Source organism: Ammospiza caudacuta, chromosome 1 (genome assembly GCF_027887145.1).
Source record: "Ammospiza caudacuta isolate bAmmCau1 chromosome 1, bAmmCau1.pri, whole genome shotgun sequence".
Lineage (NCBI taxonomy): Eukaryota > Metazoa > Chordata > Aves > Passeriformes > Passerellidae > Ammospiza > Ammospiza caudacuta.
Window position 1 is genome coordinate 29,668,515 of NC_080593.1, and position 27,722 is coordinate 29,696,236.

Genomic DNA, 27,722 nt, shown 5'->3' on the forward strand with positions numbered 1-27,722 from the left:
CAGTGTCCACTCAAAAAATTTGACAGGCATATAGTAAAGGAACACCTCTTGTAAAAACATAAGAGAATGGTAAAAGACAAGTTAAAAAAACCAGGAATATAAAAATTTTTAAAAATGTACTTTATTTATAGTCAACTTGAATGGCAATGAATGAGTCATAATCACCTGAACCAAGTACTTATTTTCAATTCATGTTGTATTGTCTTCAGTATTAGACTAGAATCAATCAGAAGATGGAATAGAAAATATGACAAGCAGCTATGACAATAGCTTTTGCTATTTTTGTGAGGCTAGTAAAGACAGCATTTTACTATCCTGCTCTCATAAACCCTTTAAAAAATAAGAAAAAAATCGACTGACAGAACAGCAAAAAATGTTTTCTGTATAATTCACAAGAGGAGAATATTTGTCTCTTAATGATTGTGCATCAATTCCCTTTTCAATCAACACAAGCTGTGACAAGAAAAAGAGCAGAGCCTCCTCCAGTCACTTGACAGTTCCCAACATTTTCTATCTTTCACTAGGGTGAAATTAAATTTGTTTCATGTTGGATAATCAATATGGTACTGAATTTCTAGTTAAGTAAACAACAATATTTTTCCACATGCAAAACTAAGCCTAAAAATACCACCAACAACCCTACCTTCTCCCCTCCTTGGCATGTAAAAGGTAAAAGAGCATCACAATTTTCTGTATTTCTAGAGGAATACAGATTTTCCTGAAAAGCAAACCTTGTAAGAAAAGTCAGACATCATGTTATTATAATGAACTTCCCATAAATCCAAAACCCTATAAATAAAAAATTACTTCAATGTAGTGTCAATTGCTAATATAACATCTACATAACAAGTCCATGCTAATATACTGAGTTCAGACAAGTACGTGACAAAATGCAGATGAAAGAGGCACTTCAAAGGCAGGAATGGATCAGATAAATAGAGACAGTACAGTCATATGATTTCAATACACCCTGGAAAATTATCAGTAAATATAGATGGTGAAGAGACTTTGAGCCTCTGAGCTGCTTTTTCCTCTAACAAGGTTAAACTCTTCTCCTCAAGCAACAACTATTGTACTGGTGTCCAGTAACACGTTAGGATTACTATTACTACACAATTCATACATAATTATCAGAAAGAACAGGACTGGCTTTTACTTTTGCACATTCCAGTTGTTTTAATGCCATCTATCTTGAGACACTACCTGTGCCTATTTATCCACTCTGGCTCCTTATAAAACAATGAGTTACCTGCCAGTGCACTACTGACTCAGAAAATTGTCAGCTCTCTCTCAAGTCTCCACTTAATCCCACAGATTCTCAGCTAGCACATCTGGCTTATGTCCTGCTCTGTGGCTAAATTGACCCCTATGACTACTGAGTTGAATTGTTAAGAAAGAAATGCAACACAACCTTGTTTTTTAACATGGTTTATTTCAGTCATCCACACAGCCTCCATACTTGATATTTTTTTCAGGACTGAGTGGGTTGTGAACTGTAGCATGGTGTAGGAAAGAGCAGCCAGAAACTTCTGAAGTCAGTTCTGCTGCTGAAGGAACTGTAACAAAAGATGCTCACTGGGAGAAGAGGCAAAAGCAAATTAAGTCATGGCTAAGAGAAACACCACGCTAAAAGAAAATTCTTTAAAACAGAAGTTGAAAAGTTTACAAAACTCCCTATGATTTGAAGTCTTAAAAGAAAAATTTCTCAACATCCTCAGCTGAGACATTTTGCTACAGTCTGAGGCATGGTCTTTTGAAGGACAATGCCAACATTAGTTTTCAGGGTTTCCCTATTTGTCCTCTGACCCTTCAGAAGCTGGACTTGGCCAAAAGGTCAGTTTTGTGGGGTGGGAGAATCTGAGAAGCTTGGAGTTGATTGCTCTACAGTACACCTGGTGTAGAAGTCTCATTTCTCATCCACTATAAATAAATTCAAAATTATTAAGAGACATGCCATTAACTCGAAATGTTATGTAGCAGCTGGGTAATCTGCTGAGGATATACTCATCAGCTGAGGTCTATTTTATGACCTCAGATGTAACTCAAACCATCAGCTCATATTGGCTCAGCCCTTGGCTGACAGGGACCATGTCACGTATCCCGCAGGGCGGCTGGAAGCCACCAGCGGACAATGGGGCGAGCGGCTGACACCGGCCAGCGGGGCCCGGGCAGAACAATGCAGCTGCTGCAGGGCTTGGCCCTGCTGAAGGAAACTCGCTTCTCCCAGGTTGTCTGAGGGGAGGGACGCTGAAGCAATGGAAATTCCCCAGCAGTAAAGGAGAACAAAAGAAGAGGTGTTGGAAGCTGCTGTTAAGAAGAGACAGCTTCTTCCAGAGCCTGACAGAGGAGATTCCCCCCTGCAAAACAGAAACACACACTGTTCTGCAGGATGTGATCTTCTGGGAAGAGTAGATTAAAAACTACTCCCTTACAGAGCACCAGAGCCTTGCAAGCCCCCACTATTCTGCACTGGAGCACAGGGTTGAGCACACAGCTGTTGCCAAGGGACCTGCTCAGGCCAGGGGTGGCCCTGGATCTAGCAGAGCCCCCCACAGCAGAGCTGGGCATCAGACACCCGCAGCCGGAACCTGGGCCGTGCACCAGCACCAGTGTTTTTGCACGGATCTGGAATTCTCTAGATTTCCCCCGTGATTAAAAGGTGTGGCTGCTGAAGAAATCAGTTTACAGAGCTTCCAAATTCCTTGCTGCGGTTGTTATTTGTCTGCAACAGGAGTGTCCCTGAGGTCAGGGCGCGGGGAGGGCGTGCTAGGGCTCAGCGCTGCTCTGGGACCACCAAATCCCCCTCACTAGCAGGACTAACTCTACAAGGTCTCTGCACCTGGAGAGGAAACTTGAGGAGTAATCCATACATGCTAGATGAAAATACCTGGAAAAAATCCTTCAAACCCACACATATCCTTCCCTAAAAAAAAAAAGTTTTACTTTAAAACCTGTGATTTTATAGCATACTTTTTTTAGTAGTACAGCCATTATGGGTGTTTTTACTGAAACAAAGGGAAAAGTTACATTGATTTATAAATTCATTAAAATGCCACGAGAAAGAGCAGGGTCTAAGTAGACCCGTTGACTGCCATAGCTTTTGGATCAGACCCAGAAGAATGCTGGAATAAGTGGTGAAGCATTTTATTTTCTAACCTTTCAGTGGCTACTGCAAACAATGGAAAATACAAGCACATACTTAGAATAACTCTATCCTTTGCAAAATGAGATCACACCTAAAAATACTTCCTTTTGTTGCTGTATAACTTCAGTTTAGGATAATAGCTATTACATGCATAGAGTGAAGAGGAAAAAATATCTCCTCAAATGCTGGGTAAAAATTTTATATTCCATAGTAGGGTTTCTCCTACAGAAGAAACTTTAAAATCTGTAGTGATTCAAGACAATTTATGAAATAGTAGAATGAAAAATCTAGTTATTCATGGATAACATGAAATAAGGTAATAAAAATGCCAGGAGATTGAGTTACCAAATTATTGCTTGCAGCCAGGAAAAGCTACATGATGATGATAATTCTTAGTATCAAAATTATATCAAGTTCTAAGAAACAACTAAAAAATATATCTGAATTTTAGTTTTTCAGTTTGAAACAATTAGAGCAAGCCCACACAGCTTGAACTTCCTGGGATATACATGTGCTATTAATTTTGAACTTTGCTGTAGGATCCAAGCCTGAATGTCCAGGCCTGTCACTTTCTAGTGCAAAGGTGTGTTTTGTCTGCTTGTACCAGCAACTTTTCCAGTGCCCTTTCTTCTCCATTTGCAAAGATATTTTTCCTGACTTTTTAAAACCATCTCCTTGAACTTCCTCAGCAACTTTCAGTGCACCTGACTTTCGCAGCTGTGTTGCTGTGCTACAGATTTCATCATTGTTTGACCAGAAAAGAGTGTCGGTTAAACTAAAATCCCCTCTTAGAGTGATTTTCTACAATTTTTCATCAGTTCCTTGCTAAGTGGCACAGATATAACAGCGAACAATATTTCTGTAACCTGAAAAAGAGTAAATTACCATTTATTGAATAGCTCAGCACTGACCATCTTAAGAGAAGAGCAGCACTTTCTTTCAGCTTCTTCAACTCCATTACATATAGAATTGGCTTGTTTGTATTTCTAAAACACCTATTGAGATTAATTCCAAAGTATTCCATCAAAAACAAAAACAAAGAAGAGCAAATGCAAAGTTGCTGCCGAAACAGAAATATATCCATTTCTTTAGAGAATGTAGAGATGGCCCTGTTCCCTTCTCTGCCAGTGGGAATTTACCACTGACTCCAGAGAAAGCACAGCCAAGCTAGTGATTTTCTAACACTTGAAGGCAATTATTTTTATTTTAAAACACAGGAATAGCCTCCTGCTCTTATGCAGTTCTTAGCCTGAGGCTGCAGCCCTGCCAGCACTGTTAATGTCATTGTTTGTGAAGCGTATTCCCAGTCTCCGTACACCCACGCAGGGCTCCCAGCTCCTGGCCGTGATGTCCCCCTCGACACATTGTTCCAGCTCCCCCTGCTTCCTCGCCTCCCGGCCCGTCCCCCACCATTGTTGTCCCTTTACACCCACCCTGCATTGTTCTCACACCCGCCTGCCATCCCCACCTGGGAGGGACCCTTCCTCTCTCCCACTCCTCGCAGCAGCTCAGGCTCCTTTCTTACCTACTTCCATATATTCCACTGACCTACTGGCAGCAGAGCATTTTCCCTTTCTGAAAGCACATTACATGAATTACCACATCCCACAGCTTCTGCAGGCTGGGTGCACTCAGCTTTGAGAAGTCCAGTCTAAACCCTCTTAAAAAACAAAAAGATTTTTATTTGATTGCTACAGACTTTAGGTCAAGCCCAGAGCTGGGATTGATAGAAAGTATTATTGCATTTTTAGATATGGTATAAAAGGCTAGAGCCGATATTTCTAGGGAACAGAAATATGTAATGAGAAAGACATACATGTACAGAAATGGCTGACATGATTTACACGGGTTCCATTATTTTGGCCATCTTGCTTTTTCCTGCTCTCTAGTTTGTACATCCACCAGATTCTTTTGAAATAGTTATCTGTACTTTGCTGTATTTTTCATACAGGTGTATAGGGATATTGAACTCAATTTTTTATGTACTCACTATTTTTCCTTACTTTTTTCCATGATACTTCACTTTCTCTGTTGAACTGTTTTCAAAATTATACTCCTTCCTTTCACAACATTGTGTTTATTGTATAGAGTATGAAGCATTAACTGTTTCCCATGCTAAAAGTTTATCTTTGCTAACCCTTGGGAAGAAGAGCAGCTATAAATGCTTAGAGTAGATAAAGTATAGAAACAAAAATGAATCCCTCACTTTATTAACAGACATTAATGTATTGTGTATGCCGAAACACGAAAAACTTGTTAAGTCTTACCATGGCTCATGCGATGAAAGCAGTAGTACGCAAAGTCCACTCCCAGAAGTGTCAGATACCATGTCCATGGAGAGTCCCAGGGCAGTTCAAAGAGTCTGTAGTTATTCCACACGTATATGTAACTAATTAACTCAATACTTCTGAATAAAACACTGAAATAGAGATCCAGAAATTTTTATCAGTAATTCTGTCAGTTTTAATTTCAGAACCTTTTATATATTTACGATTTACCAGCTGGAAATCTTTTTACAACACATAAAACCACTCTGCAATGTCTTCAACCTCTGTCAAGTGACATTACTATTGACTTCGGTGGAACCCTTGCTTAGTGTCTACAAGGTTTCTAAAACCAACTCCCACCCACTCACCACATTTATTGTGGCGTTAGGTACACTCAAAGGCTGAAGCACTCCTGTGCTCTGCAGGCATTACAGTGTTCCTGTTTTCCCAAAACTGTAAGAAACCCATACTTGCTAACTAGTAAGTCAGAAGTGATTGAAGAGTAGCAGCAATTACACCAAAACACTAACGTATTACATTAAAATACCTTGACTGCTTCCATGACAAGAGAGAACATGCAAGGGGGTAGGACTTCTGGGAGCAGTGAAATGTTTGATCTGCTCATCATATCACTTCACTTCAAAAGAGGATAAATGCAGCAGGAGGAGACAAAGACCAGTGCCTTTGAAAAGAAGGGGAAGAGCAATTGGGTTCTGATAAAGAGAAAGAAAAAAAATAATGAACTTGCAAAGGCAAGGAAAGCCCCCATTCAGGTCTCACTGCCCCTGAGTTCCTGGACTACACGGACACAGTAGCTATCCCTGGCCTAACACAGGCTCAGCACCGAGACCAGGAGAAGGAGAAAGAAAGTAGCTCTGAAATGGGCAGGCCAAACCTAGTAGTAACTCTCCACAGCTGCTCAGATTAATACAAATTTGGGTTGCCATGATTGCACCCTCCTCTGAGCACCCTACTACCTCATTGCACCAATTGGGGCCCTGAGCTACTTCCAAACAAATTACTTTGATTTTGCTGGATGAGATTTTCGGTGAATCAGGAAGCATTAAACCCAGGTTTGAATGGTGAGAGGCTGTGGGCACTGGGATGGCCCAGGTGACAATTAGCTCAGCTAGCTGTGAAATGGTGCCGCAGATGCAGATGGATATATATTTAAACTGGCAATTTTGTAGAAGAAACCAGTCCACAGTAGGATTTGTAGCAGATTCCTCACATTGTCTCCTACTACTCTCCTCTGTTGTGTTGCTGAAAATGTAGTGAAACAGTGGTAAACAGAATTAAATCAGCCTCTGAAATGCAGAAAATGGAAAAAAAAAGAGAAGTAGGGGAAAGATACTAATCATAGAAAAGTCACAAATATCCTTTTTATATATATCAATGGCTGACATTCACCTCAGTTTAGGGCCTAAGAGTAAGAAATAACACACACAAAATGTGGTTCTCAGATGTTATGCTGCTGCTGTTCTGTGGGGGGGAGGTAGAAGAATTATCAGCAACACCTTTGTACAAAGTCATGCAAGACTTTAAAAACCTATAAAACATATTCATAGTTGAAGAAAGACTCTGGGATACAAATTCAGGGAGCTTCCAAAGAACACTGCAGACAGCACCCCTGTAGACAGTACTTAAATAGAAGTGGCAACAAACTGCACATACGTGTTTCAGCCATGCAAAACCCTACCCAAAGGACAGACCGACATCTCTATTTCACCTTAGTCTCATCTAGAACTTCACCTTACATTGAAATCAGCTGAAAGATTCCCTGTGCATCTCTGTCACATTTGCTCATTCTTGCCTCAGTACCACTTCTCAGAGATATTTCTTTCAATACCTTCCCTTTTTTGGCTCTTTTTTTTTCAGCTAGATTATTTGTCATATAGTTGCCGGCATGGCCAGAAAAATACTAAAAACTACAAAATCAAAAAAGGATATAGACTCCTTCCCCTTTAAAGACTTTTTTCACACATCTGGAAAACATCCCTGAAAACAGTCTGGCCATGCCCTGTCCTTTTGGGCAGCTGCACTGAAACAGAAGGGAAGCTCAGCAAACATGGTTGTTTCAGCTTGCAAGCCACCCCCCATGCTATAGATGAACTCCATCTTTTTGCTTTATACTTTTTACTCAGAGCTTTTATACACCTGGCATCAGCACCTCTTCCCATAAGTGTTTTGAATAAAGCTAGAAGAAAACACCTTGAGTTTCTGTGGTGCTAGTTTCACTATTAATGAAGGAAAAAAGTCATCTTTTAAAAATCCCAACCTCCCAAGAAGAGCCTGCAAGCATAATAGTATCACATCCGCCATTTTATCCTGAGAGCTGAAGCACTGCAAGCAGTTGTTGCTCAGAAGAAAAGAACTAATATTTTTTTCCACAGCCAGGTGCACATCTTACCTACAACTCATTCCCAGCTTTACTATAATCATACAAGTTTTTCTCTTGAATAAAACCAAGACACAACAAACCCCATGAAATTCATTTCATTTTAGCAGCTTGACCATGAAGAATTCCTCTTGACTAGCAAGGACAGGTGTATTTACCACTTCAAAAACAACTTGGCTGTGCCCAGAAGGTGGACCATACACACCTGGAACATGTTTAATTTTCATAAGAGCTGTGTTCTATAAATATTTTTAAAGAAGATTGTATGTGTCCAAGCAGATTTTTACAATTCACCTCATGAGGAATCTGTAAAGTTCAGTATGAATTCTCAATCCATTTCACAACAGGTCAGAAGGGAGCTGATATTATTGAAACACAAAGAAATGGGCATTTCTTAACATCTTTTCAATGACCAGGAAATTTAAAACACCTCTTGCAACAGAGAGTATCAGCTATTATTAGGTACTGTTTTCTTACTTTATTCTTCTGCTTTTATTAACATATAATGCCTTTGCAGTACATCCAAAGATATGTGACCTGGAAAACTTCCTCCATTTTTGTTCAGATTTCAGTATTTCACCATCAAGTCCTTTTTTTTTAACACAGGCTGAGGTCAAGGTGTAAACCTTGAGCTAACCCTGCAACACATTTTTCATATATGCAATTTGCTCTGCATTCTTTCCTTCATGCTTGAATCACAACTCTACAGCACATAACGTTAGCTGATTACTGTAATTAATTTAGAGCAATCCATCATATTACTAGGCAGTGCTGGAGAAAGAAGGGTTGCTTAACTAAGTTTTTTTTTAAATTTACAGTGTGATAGGAAAGACCAGAGCTTGCATTCAATTACCATTCCTAAAGTTCACTTGGAGTTTTAAAGGTTTATATTCCCCCTTATTTTCCCCTCAAGCTCCTTTTTCACTTCTTGAAAATACTAGGAGAACTTAAGAAAACTTTTTCCTCATTTGAATGTTGTAACCCTAAATGTGATAGGAGTGGACAGGTAAGGCTTTTGTCATCTAGTCCAATCCTCTGAATAAAGAGTGATAAATCCTCAAACAGACACACTGTATAGAAAACTTTATTATATGCATTACATAGATCTATCCTCTTGGATTGTGAACATTGCTGCTGAAAATTTTCTTATTATGCGGAAAGCATACTTAGGTAACTGTTATGACCTTGAGAATTCTTGTCTCCTTGTTTCTAAAGATCATACATACTTTAATTAATGGCAATAATATTTGTTTTTAATAAACCGTTTCCCCCTTCACCTTCCACTGGGTCAGATTATCACTTCCTCTAATTAAAAAAGTCCAAGAAGGAAATTCTGGGAGATGAACTCTCCGTGTGGAAATGAAGATCTACTTATTCTGGATCCCTGTGGGATAATGAAGGAGGGAAAAGGTGGAAGAAATTCAATTGGAAGAAAAGGCAGCTGCCCATTTCAAAGAATACAAGTCCTGTTTTGCTTCCTCCAGCCACAGAGCCTGAAACTACATCTTTAGGAAACTTCTTCCACGGTGCCCAGGACAGTCACCAAAAATGAAAAGGGTCAGAGACAGGAGCTGCTGTCTCTTTTCCAAGCACGGGGAAGATCTGTGTACCAAAAGTGAATACTGCAAGGAAACTGCCTCAGCTCTCACCACTATTGCAGTCACCACCTCACATCACACTGGGAACTGACCTGGCGCCCCTGAGCTAAAAACACAACCCTACAGCTGGACCTACAAAAGCTGTGCTCTCAAGGGCTGTAACAGACTTGCATCCTTGGAGGTCACGCACAGAGGGAAGCATGTTAAGACACCCTGGTCACAAGGTTATATTATCATTAAAAATAGTGAGATCTTACTACTACAGTTTCCCTGGGTTAAATAAATTCTATTTTCCTAGCCTGATTCAAACTATATAAATGTAAAGTTGCAAAATGTTGAACAAAGGCAGTTTCTCAATAATTCGAAGTTATTCAGACGATTTATGTAACAGCAGGATACATGAATAATTAAATGCTCTGTAAGGTTTTATTTCAGAATGAAAATCATAAAGATTTCCATTTCCAAGGATACTCATAGAGCTTTCTTTTCCAGATGAAACACTGGCTCCAGCCACAATTGAAATAAACATTTTGATAACACGATTTCAGTAAAGAGAAGAAGGGGAAGGAGGTAGAGGAGCCTTAAAAAAGATCCATTTGTAAAACAAAGCAATTGTGCTGCAACTGAAATCCCCTTTTATTTCCTGTACAGGTGCCAGGTCTTGAACAGACACCCAATTTATTACCTTGTCAGCTGACTTATTAGGGTTGACACAAATCGAGCTGAAATATGCCTGACACATTGCAGTCAAGGCTTTTTTTCACGCTTTAGCACAAAGCCAAACTTTCCACAAGGTGGAGGGAAAGGGAGAGGGAGCTGTGGGAGTTCTATTCCCTGTTTTCTATCATCAAGATGAATATGATCTCCTCTCCCATTCTTAATATGCAAAACCCAAGGCTAAAGAATAATTCACCAAAATGATACAGCTGGGAAATTATTATCAGGCTCTGGAAAACCCTTGATTACAGGAAATAGCACCTACATTTTGAGAAAATGTTCCCACCAGACACAAAAGCTGAATCAAAGCCTCTCCTCTTCCTCAGTATGGCTTTCTTCTCCAGCATTTTAGCCTAAATAGTACAAATCTCCAGTCTTCCTTGAGGACAAAGGAAAATATCAAATTCAAGTTGAAGTAAAAGGGAGGTGACTCAGGTATCCCTACTACTTATATTTTACACAGTACCACACAATATTTTGCCTGACAGAGCTGCCCTTTTATTCCCCAAACCTATTCCTGTTGCACTTCACTTTTTATCCTCTAATTTACGACACAAATATTAATTTACAGCAGTGAGTGGCATAAAACATGGAACAACAGGTGTTGGAAGAAAAAATAGCAGCAGTGTTACACTTTTTTTTTATAATTAGGTCCTAGTCTTGCTACATAATTCAACTTGTTTATCTTTGCTCATAAATAAGTAAATTTTTAATTGTATCAGTTAAAAATAAAATAGAGATATTTTCATGAGAAATTCCACTGCCTTCAGTGATATAATCCACAGTAGTAACTCATTATGCCCTAAGTTTATGAAAGGTCTTCAGATGCTTTTAATTACATGGTATCTATAAAAGCCTAAAAAGCCTAGTTTAAAACCTTCAGTACAACTGAGCTTCTGGCATGGTAGCTTATTCCTCTTCTTTTATGAGAATGGAAGTTGTATTTTTTTTATACCTATTTATACCTGCCCAGCACTGGGGGCAGTAAATTATATTCTAGTATCTTCAGGATACACCAGACTGGAATATTCTACAATGTCATCTCCTACAAGGCAATGCTCCTGATTTTTCAATTTTTATACAACCATCACCACATGAGTTCAATACAAATGCTTGAATAGGACCTTTTTCCAACTGAGGGTCTGATTTTGATCTGTCCTACTTGGCTGTTCCACTGAAATGAGCAAATCTGCATTATAGTTTGAGTTGGGAACAAATCTATAATATTCTCAAAGGTCACATATAAACAAGTAATGAGAAAAGGGTATTCTATTCAATTCAGATTGTTCTAGATAGATTCAGAAAAACCAAAGAACTAGTAAGAGTTCCTATGGTCTATAAAAATACGGTAAAGTAGCTTCAGTGAAATATCATAGCACATCAAATGATGAAATAAGGAAAAATATTTACATGAGAATTTATGTTGAACTCCTTTGGTCATACTTCTGAATGTTTTATAAGTTAGTTTGTTTTTGTCCATGATACACAGTAGTGAAAGTCTATTCTTTTCAGATCTGTAACAATGATTTACAGAATCATTAAGAGACACTTTCCCCAATTTTCCTAACTCAAAAATGTTGACCCAAGATTGGCCAGCTCTAAAAATGCTACCCCTGTGCTCCATCTAGTGGAGTCCTGATTTAAGATTAATTCATTGTTTAGCAGAGATGTCCTTCAGTCAGAAGGGTACTCTATACACAAGCAATTTCTTTGAGTTTTTTTCAAAATGTGTGAAAATGACACAATTTAGATTTAAGAAAATACAAAAAATCTGCACAACATTTAATGGATTTGAGAAACCAGTATATTTGGTGAGCTACAGAGACTACTGAGCTTAATACCATATTTTCAATAAGGGTAAATTCAGTCCACAGTATCTTCACAGAAGAGCACAAGTATATTTGAACATGTGCCCTGACAGCTTCTCTTTGCTTCTAAAGACATGGGAGGTGTAAAGCTGGGCTCTGACATTTTGAATGGCAATCACCAAGCCACTTACTGGCCCCACTGTACAGAAAAAGACCATGATACAATAGTAAGGATGTAGAAAAATATGCATTCAATGTAAGAGGTTACAATCTAAAAGAATAATTGGATCCCTAACAGGTTTGTGTGAAATACAGCAATCTGCAGAACATTACAGAACATAGAGACTACCAGTTGTTTCAGTCAATTAGTTTGAGAATATCCAAGCTCTCCCAAATACTTCCTTGTAATGCAAGGTAGTTTATATGTCATTTCATTAGAAACTCCAGAGATTAAATTCTGGCTCAGATCTTTCCTTAGTCATCATTAAAAAATCTCACTGGCAGAACTCCTGTGTTCTGCCAGCAGATATGCCCACATGTGCTCTCCAGCCTGCTTCAAACAAACGGAACCAGAGTACCAAAATTCTACAGTTTAAACCTCTGAAGATAAGGCTGCTGATATGCCTGGGAAGGGTGCAGATGGTAAAAAGGGATTAGGAAGGTAGTGATGAGCATGAGAGAGCAGGCAGGAAGCACTAGCATCTTTACTGGGCACAGCTGGATTTGGATTTACTGGAAAGCATGGCATGATTTACACCAAAATTATAAACTGTGCTGAAGTGATACAGTAAGAACATAGGATAATCAATCCACACAGAAGTAACTAATTTACTAATTTAGTCCCAATTGGTTCATCAATGCAAACCAGATTAAAAAAAACAAACCAAAAAACAACAATCTAATTAGATTAAACAAAAACCATTCAGGTAAGAGTCACTGCCATGAGTTTAATTGAACTGATTTTGAAAATCCCCTTCTAAAGTCAGGCTTATGTCCTGAAAATCCTATCAGATCCTGCTGCACAGCACTACTCCCTTACTGAAATTGTTTATCTTACTCTGACTGCTTTACCTACAGAAGATTAGTAAGTTAATTCAAAACCTGTTCCTTTGACAGAGCTGTGAGGGCTGTGACCTCTGGCAAAATGTGGGAACAATCAACTACGTATACAGGAGAGTGAAGCCAGGAGGATGCTCTTGTGAAATATGTAACTACCTAGTGCTACTTGGAGAGTGGGAGGAATAGGTAGGTGAGCAGATTCTGTCTCTTCAGGCCTGTTACTTATTAAAAATTATATTTTTTGGACACATCTATTGACAGTGCCTTAAACTGCCGTAACTAGCTGCTGCAGGCATGATTGTGACTGCAGGTTCTGTAGAGACTGAACCTAAAGCCTGACAGCTCTTGGCCGTCCCTTTTCCATTCCCAGACAATTTGCTTGTCTCTCTGTCTAAAGCAAATACTGTTTTGCTCAGAGAGTGAACTAAAATAACTGCATTTGGGATCAGATGAGCACCTGAACCAACATGAGAAAGAGAGGACTATGTAAGTGAGTACAAGAAAGACAGAAGTGCAGTAGCCAGAAGTTCAGTTGGTTTAAGGGCATGGCATGGGACCGCAGCTCCACTTCCCATTTAACCAGGTTAAGTGATTACCCTTCTAGTTTGGCCCCGTCTGCTCATCACTGCCCTAAGTGTGGTGGTTACCAGCCCTGAGACTTGCCACTATAATTGCATGCATAGCTGCTCCCTGACCTGGCTCTGTCAAAATGAATGCAGCTGAGCTTAAACACCTCTTTTATAGTTCTTGGGGGGCTTTTGTTTCTGCTTTTAGCGAGATCACTTTGTCAGGACCAGGTTAGGGAGCAATTAAATGTGCAGTTATGTTGGCAGATCTAAGGGGGCAGCTGGACCAGAAGCAACACATCTGACCATGCTCTAAACAAACATCTGTCCAAAGTCTTAGTCAAACAGATGTGGAGAAAAGATGTACCTAATAAGTCTTGAAGTGAAAATATAATTTACGAGAAACTGCATGTATCAAATTTTCTTCTAAGAAATGCAATCAGAAATTTATGAGATTGTAAGTTTCTATAGTCACATACAATGTATCTAATAGATACTTCAGGAAACCAGCACATAATTCAAATGGTTAAATCCATGCAGGCAACTTTTTTCTCTTCTGTCAAGACACTCTTAGCTCCACAAGGTTGTGAATAACTTGCACCAACTTGAAGCAAGTGTATTCTAATCAGCTCTGCATTTTGTTCATCTTAAAAAACTGAAAACCTTTGGTTTCAGATTGCAATTTTATATATGCTATAGAACAGGTAACTCAGTAACACTACAAAAGCATTGAGTGTTTCTTGTCCTGTAGCCCTGGCTGCTCTTCTCCAATCCCATTTCTTGCTCTAGCACAAGACTGTGCACAGACATAGTAAGAACTGATGCAGGTTAATGTGAAGGGGAGGGGCTGGACCTGCTTCCCAAGCCACTTCAGCACAGGGCAACACAAATGCTGACGCTGGCCAAAGAGGTGTGAAGGTACAGAGCGAGGAATGAGCAACCAGAAGTATCAATCAAAGGTGCTTCATTTGGGAGCACTGCTGGTCTAAAATGTACATGAAACTGCCTCTTCAATCCAGCTTCTGAAAAAAGATTATTTAAAATCCAGATGATGTACAAAACTGAATACACTGGTCTACAGAAAAAAGCAGATTTTTACTCCTTTGATTTAATTATTGCTGATGTGTAGATTCTTAACATACTTACTAGCATGAACTAATCAAAAAGCATTTACTCATTCCATTCTCATGTTCAACAATTCAGAGAACTCCAACCTCTTCTGATTCAAAAATCAAGCTAAATAATGTATACAGAGTGTAATATTCTCTTTGGAAATGGAGAAGTTCATTGCAGACTTGACTGAACAAACTGTGTCAGACATTATATACATATACACTCATACACTGTACGACTGTGTTGCAGAGCAGAACACTAAAAATTGGCAATTGAGCACGACCATAAAGAACAAATACTTTCCCAACTAGTTTGAAAACACACCTACTTCAGTTATCCCCCAAACACTTTTTGACTTATGTTCTGCTGCTTTAAAATAAGAAATGGGTCAATATGAAATAATGCACATACTTGTAAAATGGATATTCATACCCAAAATAAACTTTCTCTTGGGAGAATATTTTTAAAGCAGCATTTTAAGTCTCTTGGCAATGGTTAGCTAGAAAAGTTATTTATTTATTTAGAATAAAAGTTCTCATAATTTTTTTACTAACATTTAAGATTCTGGGAGTAAACTTAGTAATACAGGTTTCTCCCAAATTAATTTTCATTCCATATAACATTTAGTATTTATACATGCAGAGGAATGCATAGTATGCATTAATGCAGAGAAAATTATATTTAAGAAATGCATGGGCTACTTTACAAGACATGATATGTATGCACAAACCATTCAACTTACTGCATGCTGTTGAGTCTAATAAGCCTAAAAACAAAAACATTACCTTGTCTGATTAGACTTTTCCTCTTGCACCTACATTTCTAACATTTGGCATACAAGTATCAACAATTTATGATTTGCACTTTCTCAACAGAAATTTGAAGTATGAAACACTAAATAAATACTCTTTGCTCTCAAGACATGCAATAGTTCTGTTATATGGAAAAAATACTTAGAGGCTGACTATGGTTAGTGACTCCTAATTTTTTCATTAAATGTAAAGACCTCTTTGCAATGACACATTTGAAGCTTCATTTTAACTAATAGACTGAAGCCACCATTTTAGACCCAACCACAGATTTTTTTAAGGAAGTGGCAAACCATTGCTGCTAGTTGAGAAAATGAAAATTAGTCCCTGGGAGAGGATACAATCAATGGTGTGTTAATCTAACCTTCAGCTGTTAATGATTTGCACTACTATTTCCCCTGATGCTGTGGGTTCTGCTGAAATATTGTTTTAGCAGTTTCTGTCAACTTTCCCTACCTTTTTTCTTCCTGAAAGGGACAGACTGAAGTGAAAATCTTTGCAACAGATTTTTGCCTGTGCTATTTTTCCCCCCTTTTTTTGTCTGACCCAGTTCTTTCACACCATGGAAGCACGAGACAGAAGGGTAAAGTGTTCTGTTTTTTTCAGTTAGAGCCTTTTTAGCCAGTCTGTTATTCACAACTCCTCTTACTTACAAAAGAGGTGTTACACTAAGCAGTCACCATTAGAATTGCAATATTAACATGAGATTAAATAATTTAGGAAGTCTGTAGTTTGCCTGCTTCTTTCACATTCACACAAAGAGCTAAAAGTGTTACAGGACTCTTCTTTGGAAAGAACTGCTGAGGAGGGTCTGGTATTTCCAGTCATGAGAGCTGTGCAAGCAACCTGGAAGAGACTTCTTGTGCTTGTGTAACAATAAATAGGTGTGCCGATCTTGGAGTTTTGCCTGACCCTGCAAACTTTTGAGACCTTGATCATTTGGTTCACTCAATTGAAACAATCTTGCAAAAGAAAACTGCACAGCCCACAAGCCAAATTCTGCAGCAAAGGACTGAGTGCCAAAATAATAAAAGTACTCAGCACCTTGCAAAGCTGCATTCCACACACACAACACCAGTTTTCTTAGCAAGCACTTCTTCCAGGAATGAGTGTATCTCAGTCGTTTCAGTATTCTTAAAATAAAGCCAAAAGAACTTGCAAAACCATTCAAACTTACTTTACATGTATCTCAGGCCCTTTGTTTAACTTAATCAGTTCTGAATATTTGAGTCTAATTGTGGGATTCACCTTCTCTGAACAGAGAGACATAATTCTCTCTCTCAGGTTCTTCCTGGAGAAGCACAGAGACCAAAACCAATTCTTATCTCATTTGCTGCTCCTGTGTTTTGGAACATGTGGAATGTGTTGGAAGATTATTTACCTGAAGGAATTTGCTTGACTGGATTCTGGTGCATTTTGCTTTCTTGACCAATCTGTGCAAACTGCCACACTGTAACTGTGTCCTGACGGTCAGTCAGGAGACAGTCACAAGATTTAGTTCAGTAGAGTGCTTGTGCAGTTTCACATGTAGTGCAATACAGTATAGAATAAATAGTATAATAAAGTAATTAATTAGCCTTCTGATGTCATGGAGCCAGATACATCATTTCTCCCTGCTACAGGGGTTGCCTTGCTTTACAATAACAAATAAAGGTAAATATTCAGCATGGTAAGCCTGTCAAGTTTTAAGAATTTGGGTTAAGTTGAAGAAGCAACATTTGATCTATTTTAATGTTAGCTTCATACAGACTACAGTAACCCATTATCAGGGTTGTGTGCTGCTGCACACAAATCTAATTTGTTCATAAATACTACATTAATTCATAAAATATACTGAAAAGTTTAATGTTGCTCCTTCAAGATCATGCTCACAATTAATTAAGAATTATTTGAATATAGGTACACTATCTGTAAAATTAACTTCACTAAATTTTCAAATAACTTAGGCATAACTTTGTTTGAAGACATAACTTTATGGTTGAGTATTTCTCATATTGAAAGCTCATGCCTCTCATTTTCAGACATTTCAAGAGTTTTGGACTGTGTCTTTAAAAGGTTTCATAGGGGATATTTACAACTGATAATTAACATAATCTATCAGAAATTGTCTTTGTACCTAATAGATCTTGTCAAAGACTGTATTGATTAGAAACTTTAAAAAAATCAACCAAATGACAAATGATCAATAGATTACAAAGAAGGTGATTTACACATTTCACAAAATGAGCTCTACTAGTCAGAAGGGATAATTCTTTGTTGTTGGTCTTGCTATGCTCTTTTAATATTTGATCAAGAATCTGGTTTGAAAGAAAAGATTTTTAGTAAAATTTGCAGTGACATAAACCAGGAACTTTTAGGTAACAAAGACGACTTTTCCGTGATTCAGGCTACTTCAGGAGGACCAAATGTATAATCCATGTATTTCTATGTGGCCAAATATAAGAACATATTGCCTATGAATGAGGAATGTAAGCCACAGAATCCAGGAAAGTATTCAGGGATGAAAGACAGCTCAAAGGATCTGGGATATATAAAGGGAGGAACAACAAGTAGAAATAGAGAACAAATGACTTCATTATTTGGCACTGATGTAGTAATTTCTGAAATATGGAGTGCACTTGAGACATCAACACTAAGAAGGCTGAAAAACTGCAGAGGATTCTGAAAAAAAGCTGGGGGAATAACAGAAAGGCTCGCAAATTGCATATAGTAAAATTCAAATAATAAAAGTTTTTCTTCTTATAATGAAGAGTTTATATACAATTTGGAGGTCACCTGCCAAGTCACACATGGGGAATAGAAATGTAACCCCATTTGAAAAGAAAAGATGTAGTAAAATCTATCATCTGGAAGCTCATATCATGCAAAGGCATATCTAAAACATGATATTACTTACAAGTGGCTAAAAGTTCTGGAAAACAGTTAGAGCAATTCATATAAATAATTTGCTGGATTTTTTTCACTGGGATTCACAGTTAATCCACAGTGGCTATTTATTTAAAACACAACTTTATTCACCAAACTAATTCAGGTAAATCTTCTGGCATTTACATTGGAGAGTGAATTATATGATCATGTTTGCAGCAATTCTCCCAGGAATTAAAATCCATTGAAGTCAAAGGTAAGATCATGACTGTCTTCAAAGCACTTTGGATCACATGCATATTCACAATTCTATTGATCTGGTTATATGCACCCAGTTTTATTTTTAAAGGTAAACAAAAACCAATAGACTTGGTTTGTTGGTTTTATTTTGTTATCTTTCCATATTTTAATGAAAGAAATTTCATTTTCTTCCTTCTTAGTGATTAAAACCCAAACAACCTCAAGGCTGTACTCATATACTCACTCTGGTAGTCGGGACAGGATACCCAAGGAAAGAGAACTTATCCCATCATTGATCCGACCCGGCAGCTTACGCTTCTGAATCCAGCTGACAGCAAACTCCAGCCCAATGAAAGTAATGAAGAATGGAATACTCTAAAAATAGTTTGCAAAAACAACAACAAAAAAAAGTCACAACAAAATAAAATTAGACACACTTTTCCAAACAGCATTTTATGCAGTGAGATGCTTCTCAGATTGGCTGGCACTTTAGTAGCTACTGTAATAAAGCTTATAGCATGGACCTTACAAATCAGAACAACCAAGGCTACCATTTGATCCAAAACACCAGCATAAATCTATTGCAGTAACCTCTTCCCACAATGTTTTCTTTTGCACATCCTGCACATAAACTCAAACATTATCAGAACAAAGCACAAAAGTCTTTCCGAATCTATATTTCTCATATTTAAGTAAATCAGTGAGAGCAGCAATATCAGTGAGAGCAGCAATATTTGTGGACTCCTCCAACCATAAAGTAGAACAGAATCTAGTTTGGATTTGATATTATATGAAGTTTTTTGAGTGTTTTCATCCAATGAATTTGGTATCCAACATTATTATCTGAAAGACATACTAAAGTGAGTTTCTTTCTACTTGGCATTTCTACTGCCATGTTTTTCACTGCAGACAAAACAGCTCTTCTGTATGTGCTTTCATCAGTGAGGGAAACAATTACGCAGCCCGTTCCAGTTTGGGCCATACATCATGTTCTCTTCCCAGACCAAGTGACAATGATACAATGTTTCCCTCCTTCTTTTGGATTATACTGACTGCAAAACAGTTTTCTGCCTTTCCGCAGAAAAGTATAATGATGAACAAGACTGGAACATTTCACACTCACAACATTGCTTTAGTTTGGGATTCAATTCTCACTGTCCATCTTCTATCCCAAGAAAAGCTGAAAATGTTGACGACTGTCAGACCTGTTCTCAGTTTTTTATCATCTCAGGCAACAAGAAAAAGGCTTGAGTAGCAGTAAGTCCTAGAGCATATTTTTTTTACTAACACTGGAGTCCTAACAGTCCCTGCACTTCACATGTAGAAAGAATTAGGCAGTGGCAGTTTTAGCCATTGCCACCAAAATCTACAAGGCCTGTGGCAAGGAAAATGGGAAAGAGTTATCAGATCTCTGTGCAAGCAAATGTTCCTTCAACAGCCTCCCTTGCTCTGTAGGAAACTTTTAGGTGACCTTTGAGACATTTAGACAACTGCTTTTTGGTTATATTAAGGCATAAAATTCCCACCATGTTTTGCAGAGCAAGAGAAATGCCAGAGCAGTTCTGCACCAGTCTGGGAGGCACCGCACTGCCGGACTTGCCCTGTAAGTTTTCTGCTGCTTCTGCTCCCTTCCAATGGCCTGCAAACACCGACAGCTTCGGTGCCTGGAGCCCTCCAAACTGCACTGCTGCAGGAGAGAGGCTGCTCCTGCCCGTACAACAGCTTAATAGAAGCATGCTGTCTCTGCAAAATACCATTGCATCCTGGAGGGCGCTCATTTTTGTTGCCAAGTGAGATATGATCTGGGAATTCCTACTAGGCTGGGACACTAAAGAGACTAAGATGGATACAGACCAGATTGCCCAGTCCAAGAAGAATTGGATGATTCAAACCATGCAAACAGCAAAAGATTTATAGTGTCTAGAAAATGTGAAAGTTCATAAACTTCAGCAGCACAGGGTTAGGTTACAATAACAGATGAACAGAGATTAATATCAACATGACACTTTTTAATTTAGGTGCCTAGCTTACTCTGTAACAGCATTTTAAGCATCTAAAAGCCTGTTTCCGATAGGCACCAACTGATGATATAAAAATCTAGAAAGAAAGGGAAAACCTGTAAAGGCTATAAAGCCTAAACAGCACCCAAGAAAACCAATGTGGCAAGTCTTTCTATATTTGGAATAAGTAGGAAACAATATAATAATAAAATATATTATAAAAGTATAAGGAAACCCTTAAACCTTCCATTTGAAAGCAATGAAACATACAAGGAAAATATAAATACTCCCTGTTTTGCTCTCTATATCTGTTTTATTTCTAAGTAGATATGACTTTTCCTAACTGATATAATCAAATAACAGAGTCCTAACTTACCAAACAAAGTATGATGACCACAGCTGTACACTCCAGCAGAGAAAAGAGAGATTTAATACGAAAATCTACAAAACACTTAATGGCAATATTAAAAGGCAGTTCTAGCACAGACTACAGCAGTTTTAAGGTATGGAACAGCAGAAGCTGCAGAGCAAATTGAATGGGCTCAGAACAGAGAAATTGAGGTATTTCATTCATGAAATAAAAACAGTTAATAGGAAATGTACACTGTCTGTATTCCATGTGATGATTCATTTTACCTAGCAACCTCTGAAACAGCTGAAATACTTGATTTTATATTAATGTACATTATTACAACTTCTGCCTTATTGACTTCATTGCATATTTTCCTCCCACTGTGAAGCTGTGAAACAGCCAGGCAGTTGGTGCCACTTTTTGACTCACAAATGGGTGGTGTCATAGCAAGGAGGATAAAGAAACATTCAGACATCCTTAACCTCCTGCTCATCAAGGAGATTATAAAAGAAAAGATTTATGGCATACCCCTTAGTATCTAAAAAATTACTACATCTCTCTAACATACCTACATTAAGCTTGGTCCAAAACAGACCAATGGGATCAACTACATCTAGGCTAGGATGTATTATTTATGTAACTATGACAGCTATTCTCATGGAGGATGAAAAGGCATTCCCTGGCCCAAACTGCCCTAAGAGTGACGATGAGGTGTAATGCAACAGAAGAAGAATGCAAATAATTCAGGCAAAAAGGAGACCGTAGGAGAGAAAATAGTCACACTAGCCTAATCACTACTTTTATTTTTCCTGGGGTTTTTTTGGTTTAAGTTAAAAGAACAATGAAGACATTTAAGGAACCCATTGAGTTTAAGGAACCCATTTGTGCCAAACAAAATGGCACAAAATTAAGAAATAGCCACTGTTGACATCACAGATTAGTGACATAAGACATATCCTTTTGATATCTTCTGTCCATAAATGTTTTACTCTCTCTGTCTGTTTCCAGGTTTTTTCTCTTCACCCAAGAGCAGAAATACTCAATGGAGATTTGCATAAGCTTGTGGTTTAGCTAAATAACTGATCCATAACATGAAAGCCTTACCCTGAGTACTGTGTAAGAGGGTTCCATTTTAAGTAACCAACTCTACAGAATGCAAAGGACCATTTAAAATCAGTTTCCACGTTATACTGTTGCAAAGAATAATATTCTAGGTTGAAATTCAGCATAAACTCATAGTTTTATTGCAATTCTTGAAACAGTTTTTCTTTTCTTTTTGTTATAAAGTCCCAGATCTTTATAACACAAGAATCACAACATTCAAGTAAAACTAAAAAAAAAGTAAAATTATGAAGGTTCTGTGCCTCATTATTTAGAAGCAAACCCTAAAGTGTGAATTGAGTTTAAATGTGAACTTATTCTTTAGGGTCTCAAGAGAGTAAATTGAAAAGGAAAACAGTGATTACTAAAGCTTTCATTTTGGAGTTCTCAGCAGAAGGACTGTCTCTTCAGAAGTCTGACTCATGGAAGTCTTTACAGAGCACAGGTGATAATTTCAGACCATAGCAAGCTACAAAGCTACAAAGTAAATTTGTGGTTCACGAAAACTATGTTTGGCAAACAAAAAGAATAATTCCACCATCTGTAGATTGGGAGAAAATTTAAACAAACAAACAAACAAAAAACAACTAACTGAGCATGCAGAGCCTAATCTTACACCCACAGAAAAGAGGATGCTCTTAAAATGAATAGACAAGCATTAGTACATCCTGTCCTGGATAAATGAAATTGACACACTTTTCAGAAATACAGACAAATTAAGGGATTTGAATTCTACATGACAAAAAGTCTTAGAAAAATTAATTCTATTACAATTATCAAAGACCCACACCCCTTTTCCCAGAATTTTTGAGATATATATTGTCACCCTGGGCTCTGCTGCAGAGTTTAGCTGCTTGTCACAGTCAGCAGCTGATCAGCTAATGTTTTAAACAGGACTTGAGGCTCAGCTTATGTTTTAAACAGGACTTGAGGCCTCTCCACACAGCTCTGCCAACATACAGAGCAACAGTGCAAGGCCCATTGCTTCTGAAAACAGAAGCAATGTGACCAGAGACAGAAAGTACACTGCACAAGTTAAGCCAAGTATTCTGTTCTCAGAACCAGAGCTGCTTCACCCCTGCTGTCATTTCCCACCCAGATGTAACAGCACAGGTAACTCTAGCTCAAAGGTGCCTCTCCTGTGAAGTGCCTGTATTTTGTAAGCCAACAGCTCAATTCTGCAGATTGCTAGACCCATGAATATTTGGGTGACGTTGGAGGTCCTGCCACCTAATGTTGGAAGGTGCCTATCCCCACAGCTGTAACCATGTCATCTAATGTCCTAGAAATACCTTTGTCCTTCTGATACCCAAGAGATCACAGATCTGAGATGCAAATTCCACTACAGTGTCTCAGAAAAAAAAAAATCTTACTCCATTTAGAGACACTAATGTAATCTGTAGTTTCACACATATACATCAACATTATTGTCTTTTAGAGTGAATTATTTGAGCTGAGGCCTTCATTTGCTACCAGCTCTACACTAAAATTTTTTCTGTTCTGCGTTGAATTGAGTTCAGATATCCACTTGTGTGTCTGTACCAACTAAAGGACTGAGCACTCCCCAGACCTCCTCGAAAGCCTCATCAGGTCACTATTAAATCTATTGCTGATGAATCCAATGGACATGCTGCTCGTGTAATTGCTCCCTAAACAGTCAAGAATAGCAGCTGGAGAGGGACTAGATAGCTGCCACTTGCCCATAAACACGGCCAGAAGGGGATGGATGAACTCTGCCTAAGCTCAGACCAAAGCCAAAGAGTTAAAGACAGTTATGCCACTAAAATACTTTTATATACCCACTGAGACAAGCATCAAAAGATCTGTTCTAACAAAAAATGCACTGTCAGAAGGGAAATCCAGCACAGCTAACCTCAGATAGGAATTTAAGCGAAGTATAACAGTAATGGGAAACCTTTTCTTTAATGCTATTTTTTTTTTGTGAGAAATATTCCTTTACAAGCTTATCCCAACACTGCTCTACAGAAGCAGGAGCCTACAGGTGCTTTCATAATTTAAAGTGTTAAGAATCCTTTCACAGACTTACAACTGTGTGCCTAGTAAAAGAAATTCCAGGTTTGGCTAACGTCTGACCTGAGTACTGCACATGGGAGAAGAAAGCCCAAGGATGTTAAGCTATGTTGCAGACAAGAAAGTATGCTCATTGGAAATGTAGAAATGGTAAAAGGGACTGAGATAGCAGAGAGAACTGGAAGGAGAGATCAGCTAACTAGGTATAACCATCGATCTTTGTTAATCATGACGCTGCAGCTTAGTTGCAAAACACCTCTGAGGACAGCAGTCCATTGACCAGACACTGCACACACAGGCTGGGCTTGCAGCAGCTTTCTGCTTACCTTACACAAAAGGGTTTACCTTTGCAGATAACACCCCTCCATGAGGGACTGCCGCATACTACAATTCCCAGAAAGCTGCTGACAGTGCTGCACTGCTCTGCACAGCCCATGGCACCCCCACTGCAGTCTGCCAGCACAGCACTCCAAGGTAGATCTGTCAGAGGGGCTTATCAGAACTATCAAAACCCACGTAAAAAGTGCAGCTCTTCACTGAAGCTGGGCTGAATTCACCTTGACAAGGACAAAATAGTGTTTATGTCCTGTCTCTGTGAGCAGCTGACATCGATCTGGGTTCAGAAGGAGCTGACAACCAAGACATGAGCAATAGGTAGGACAGAAGGGAGCAAAGGTATTTTCTTGGAAGTGAATAAACTGGCAGGGCGGGACGGGAGGGAAGGATATGCTGCTGCCTGCTGACAAGGGAGTTCTCACCCACGACCTCTGTACTCTTGCGTTGGATATTTAGGACACAGCACTGTCCCAACACAAATATTTGTTCTAAATTCTCTTAAACAATCTTTATTTTTTATTTTAATTAGAAACCTTTTATTTTTCTGTCCTTGACTGAGCTTGACTTAAGGGCACAGAGAGACCTGACTTTTTGCTTGCTTTGAGAACCATAACAGCCAAACACAGTATCATATTTTCTTGTTTCTTCAGTTCAGTTTGCTGTCACTGTTCATCTCATCCGTGCTGCTGCACATAACATTAGCAGCAGGAGAAATCATCACTTAAATACATGAAAATAGAAGGCACAGTTACACTGGCAGCTTACAGGCAGAAAGCCCTTGAGAAAAAGACGGTTTTATCTTAATTTAGGTGCCCTTTCGCGGACATGGTTTCAGTGAGGCGCCCGCGGCTTTTGAAAAGAGGCGCAGGTGGGCGAAGGGAAGGGCGAGGGATGCAGCCAGGGTGGGAAAGGAGGAGACTCTCACCTTCTCCACGTAGTCGGGCACCTCCTCCACCGTTCGGAAGGAGCTCTCTCCGGGCGCCAGCGCGTAGAAGAGGGCGCGGAGCTGCTGGCCCGGCGCGGTGCCCCGCGGCCCGCCCGCCTCAGCGCCCATGGCCAGGCCGCGCTGCGCCCGCCGCGCTCCGCTCCCGGGCCGGCGCGCACCGCCCGCCCCCGCCCGCCCCGCCGCGGCCTCGCCTCGCCACCCCGTGGGCCCGAGGGCTTAAGGGCTGCCTTGGAGAAAGCTCACAATTTCTGCTTCCCCGGCATCGTGCTGGTTCGGAGCTTCGCTTGGGTTTGGGGGCTCTTTTTTCTGCACGTGTCATCGCTGCCTGCCCCGCTGCTGGGAGAAAGCTCTCGCGTACCCCAGCTCCCTCCTTACCCTCAAAAGTCTCAGAACCTCAAAAATCCGCAGAGTTCAAGTCACGCTTTCTCAATTTTAGACAGAACTCTACAAAAAAATAGAAACTATTGCTCATTAAAATAAAATGTTGAGGGTTTTCAGAAACAAGACAAGGTGTGCTCGTAGCCTCCTGTTCAGCCGTATGGGTTAGTCCAGAATTCTTCCAATTAAAAGCTCTTATTTTTTTATTAGGACTTGTCATGGCTCCATTTTATATAGGTTCCATTAACATCACTGCATTGAAGGTAGCCTCTGGAAGCCATCGATTATGCTTTCATTTATGAAGGAATGAAAACTAGGGAAATAGAAATGGTGAAAAGAGATACATGTAGATCCTTGTGGAAAATTACTTTCAGAAATGCAAGTAAGGACAGGCTTTGTGCATTCAAGACCTTTGGTCTGAAGCTCAGGAGCATGTCAAATGTTTGTCAATCGTGCTTGATATTTGGTGTTAGTACAAATAATAACATTTCTGATGAAATGGATTAGCCAACAATAAAATAACACAATGTCTCAACAAACCCTTCATCTCAAATGTACAGTTCCACTAACAGTCTGTGCAGAAGAAAGGAACTGCAAATCCTGTTGTAAAAGATTTTACCACAATTTAAATTCTAACAGTCATTAAAAAAGGTTTTTACTTTGCATCAGCCTTTAGTTTTGGAAAGGAACTATGCTGGGTAATTTCAGCTGAAGTTTCTGTTTAGGAAAAGTGCAATGCAAAGAAATTGACATTTAAAAACTGAAGTATTACACATTTGTGATGTTTGTACTAAATAAGTTTCCATTTAAGCAACAGCATGGAAGATCAACTTAAACATTTTGCAGTTTGAATAAAATATTTTGCAATATTGCAATATAATGTTGCGGTACTGTAGAGAATGGCTGTCAGGAAATTACTGGAAATACCAATAAAATGCTTGAATTTTAGCTGAACAAAGCAGAAGTATTGTAAAAGGGCATTGATGATGAAATAGAGTTTGACACTCTCTTAATATGTATAATTTTTACAAATACTATAAGTAAAAAAAATATTAAATTTATTTAAGTGCTTTAGAATTGTATCCTAGTGTTCTCAATTTCATTGGCGATTTATGATAACCTGAAATTCTTATAAAACTCTAGTTGTTAAGTTCTAAAATCTGAGTTAATCTAAATAAAAATTCCAAATTTACTCAAAATCGCACTAATCAACAGCATTCTGACTAGATCTTCATGGCAGGCAATTACAGAAAACATTTACTTTTTCATTTAGATTAGCCTCAGTATTTCTATGACATTGCTCTCAGGTTCAAGCCCCTTTAACTCAGCCTCACCACAGCCATACCATCTCACCCAGACCCCTTCCTTGGTCTTGTGCTGGTGTTCATCTTGCTCCATCATCAGCTTTCAGAGTTAAAATGGCCTACACTTAATCCCACAAAAATTCCTATCAGTGAACTGGGGACCATTCTGGGGTAAGAATGATTAGCAGGGCAAGGGAGTCCACAGCCACACAAAGTGGGATAGATTTTAAGTACCATGGAACCACTACATCATATTACACCAATCTGGGAAAGAAGACAGTCCATCAAGGACTTTCTACTTTCTTAAAGATTATTTTGGACCCCCGTGTCATTGTAAATTGTCACCCCAATATGACTGTAACAAAGCTCTTGTTTTCAAACAGGAAGGATGGAAATTGGGCTTGATCATACTTCAAATGGGAAAATAATGCATTGTGTTTTCCAGCTTCCCTGTCCTAGAAGAAATAGGAGATAGCACTACAATATCTGCATTTGTGGTGAGGGAAACAGTTTGAAATTTTATCTGGAGCATTTATGAATGTTTTGCAAGCTTCAGTGGTCTGGCTCTGCCAATTGTCTACTCGTGCCTTGAAACTTAGCAGGCAGTTTTCAATGCTCCTTCTTTCTGATGTTAAGTAATGGAAAATAAAGGAATATTGTTTCATTGGAGGTATAAGCCTCTGCCACAC

At 38.9% G+C, this 27,722-nt stretch overlaps 1 protein-coding gene across 1 annotated transcript in view; it reads right to left on the minus strand.

Annotated features, from left to right (window-relative positions):
* Window positions 1-25,459, minus strand: part of AGMO (alkylglycerol monooxygenase) — a 185,939-nt gene extending 160,480 nt beyond the window's left edge. Inside the window, exons 1-3 of the mRNA XM_058810784.1 lie at window positions 25,331-25,459; window positions 18,830-18,960; window positions 5,413-5,564 (exon numbers count right to left, since the gene is read on the minus strand). Coding sequence (XP_058666767.1) covers window positions 5,413-5,564; window positions 18,830-18,960; window positions 25,331-25,459 — 412 coding nt within the window. The remainder of the gene's footprint in view (window positions 1-5,412; window positions 5,565-18,829; window positions 18,961-25,330) is intronic.
* Between the last annotated feature and the right edge of the window lie 2,263 nt (window positions 25,460-27,722).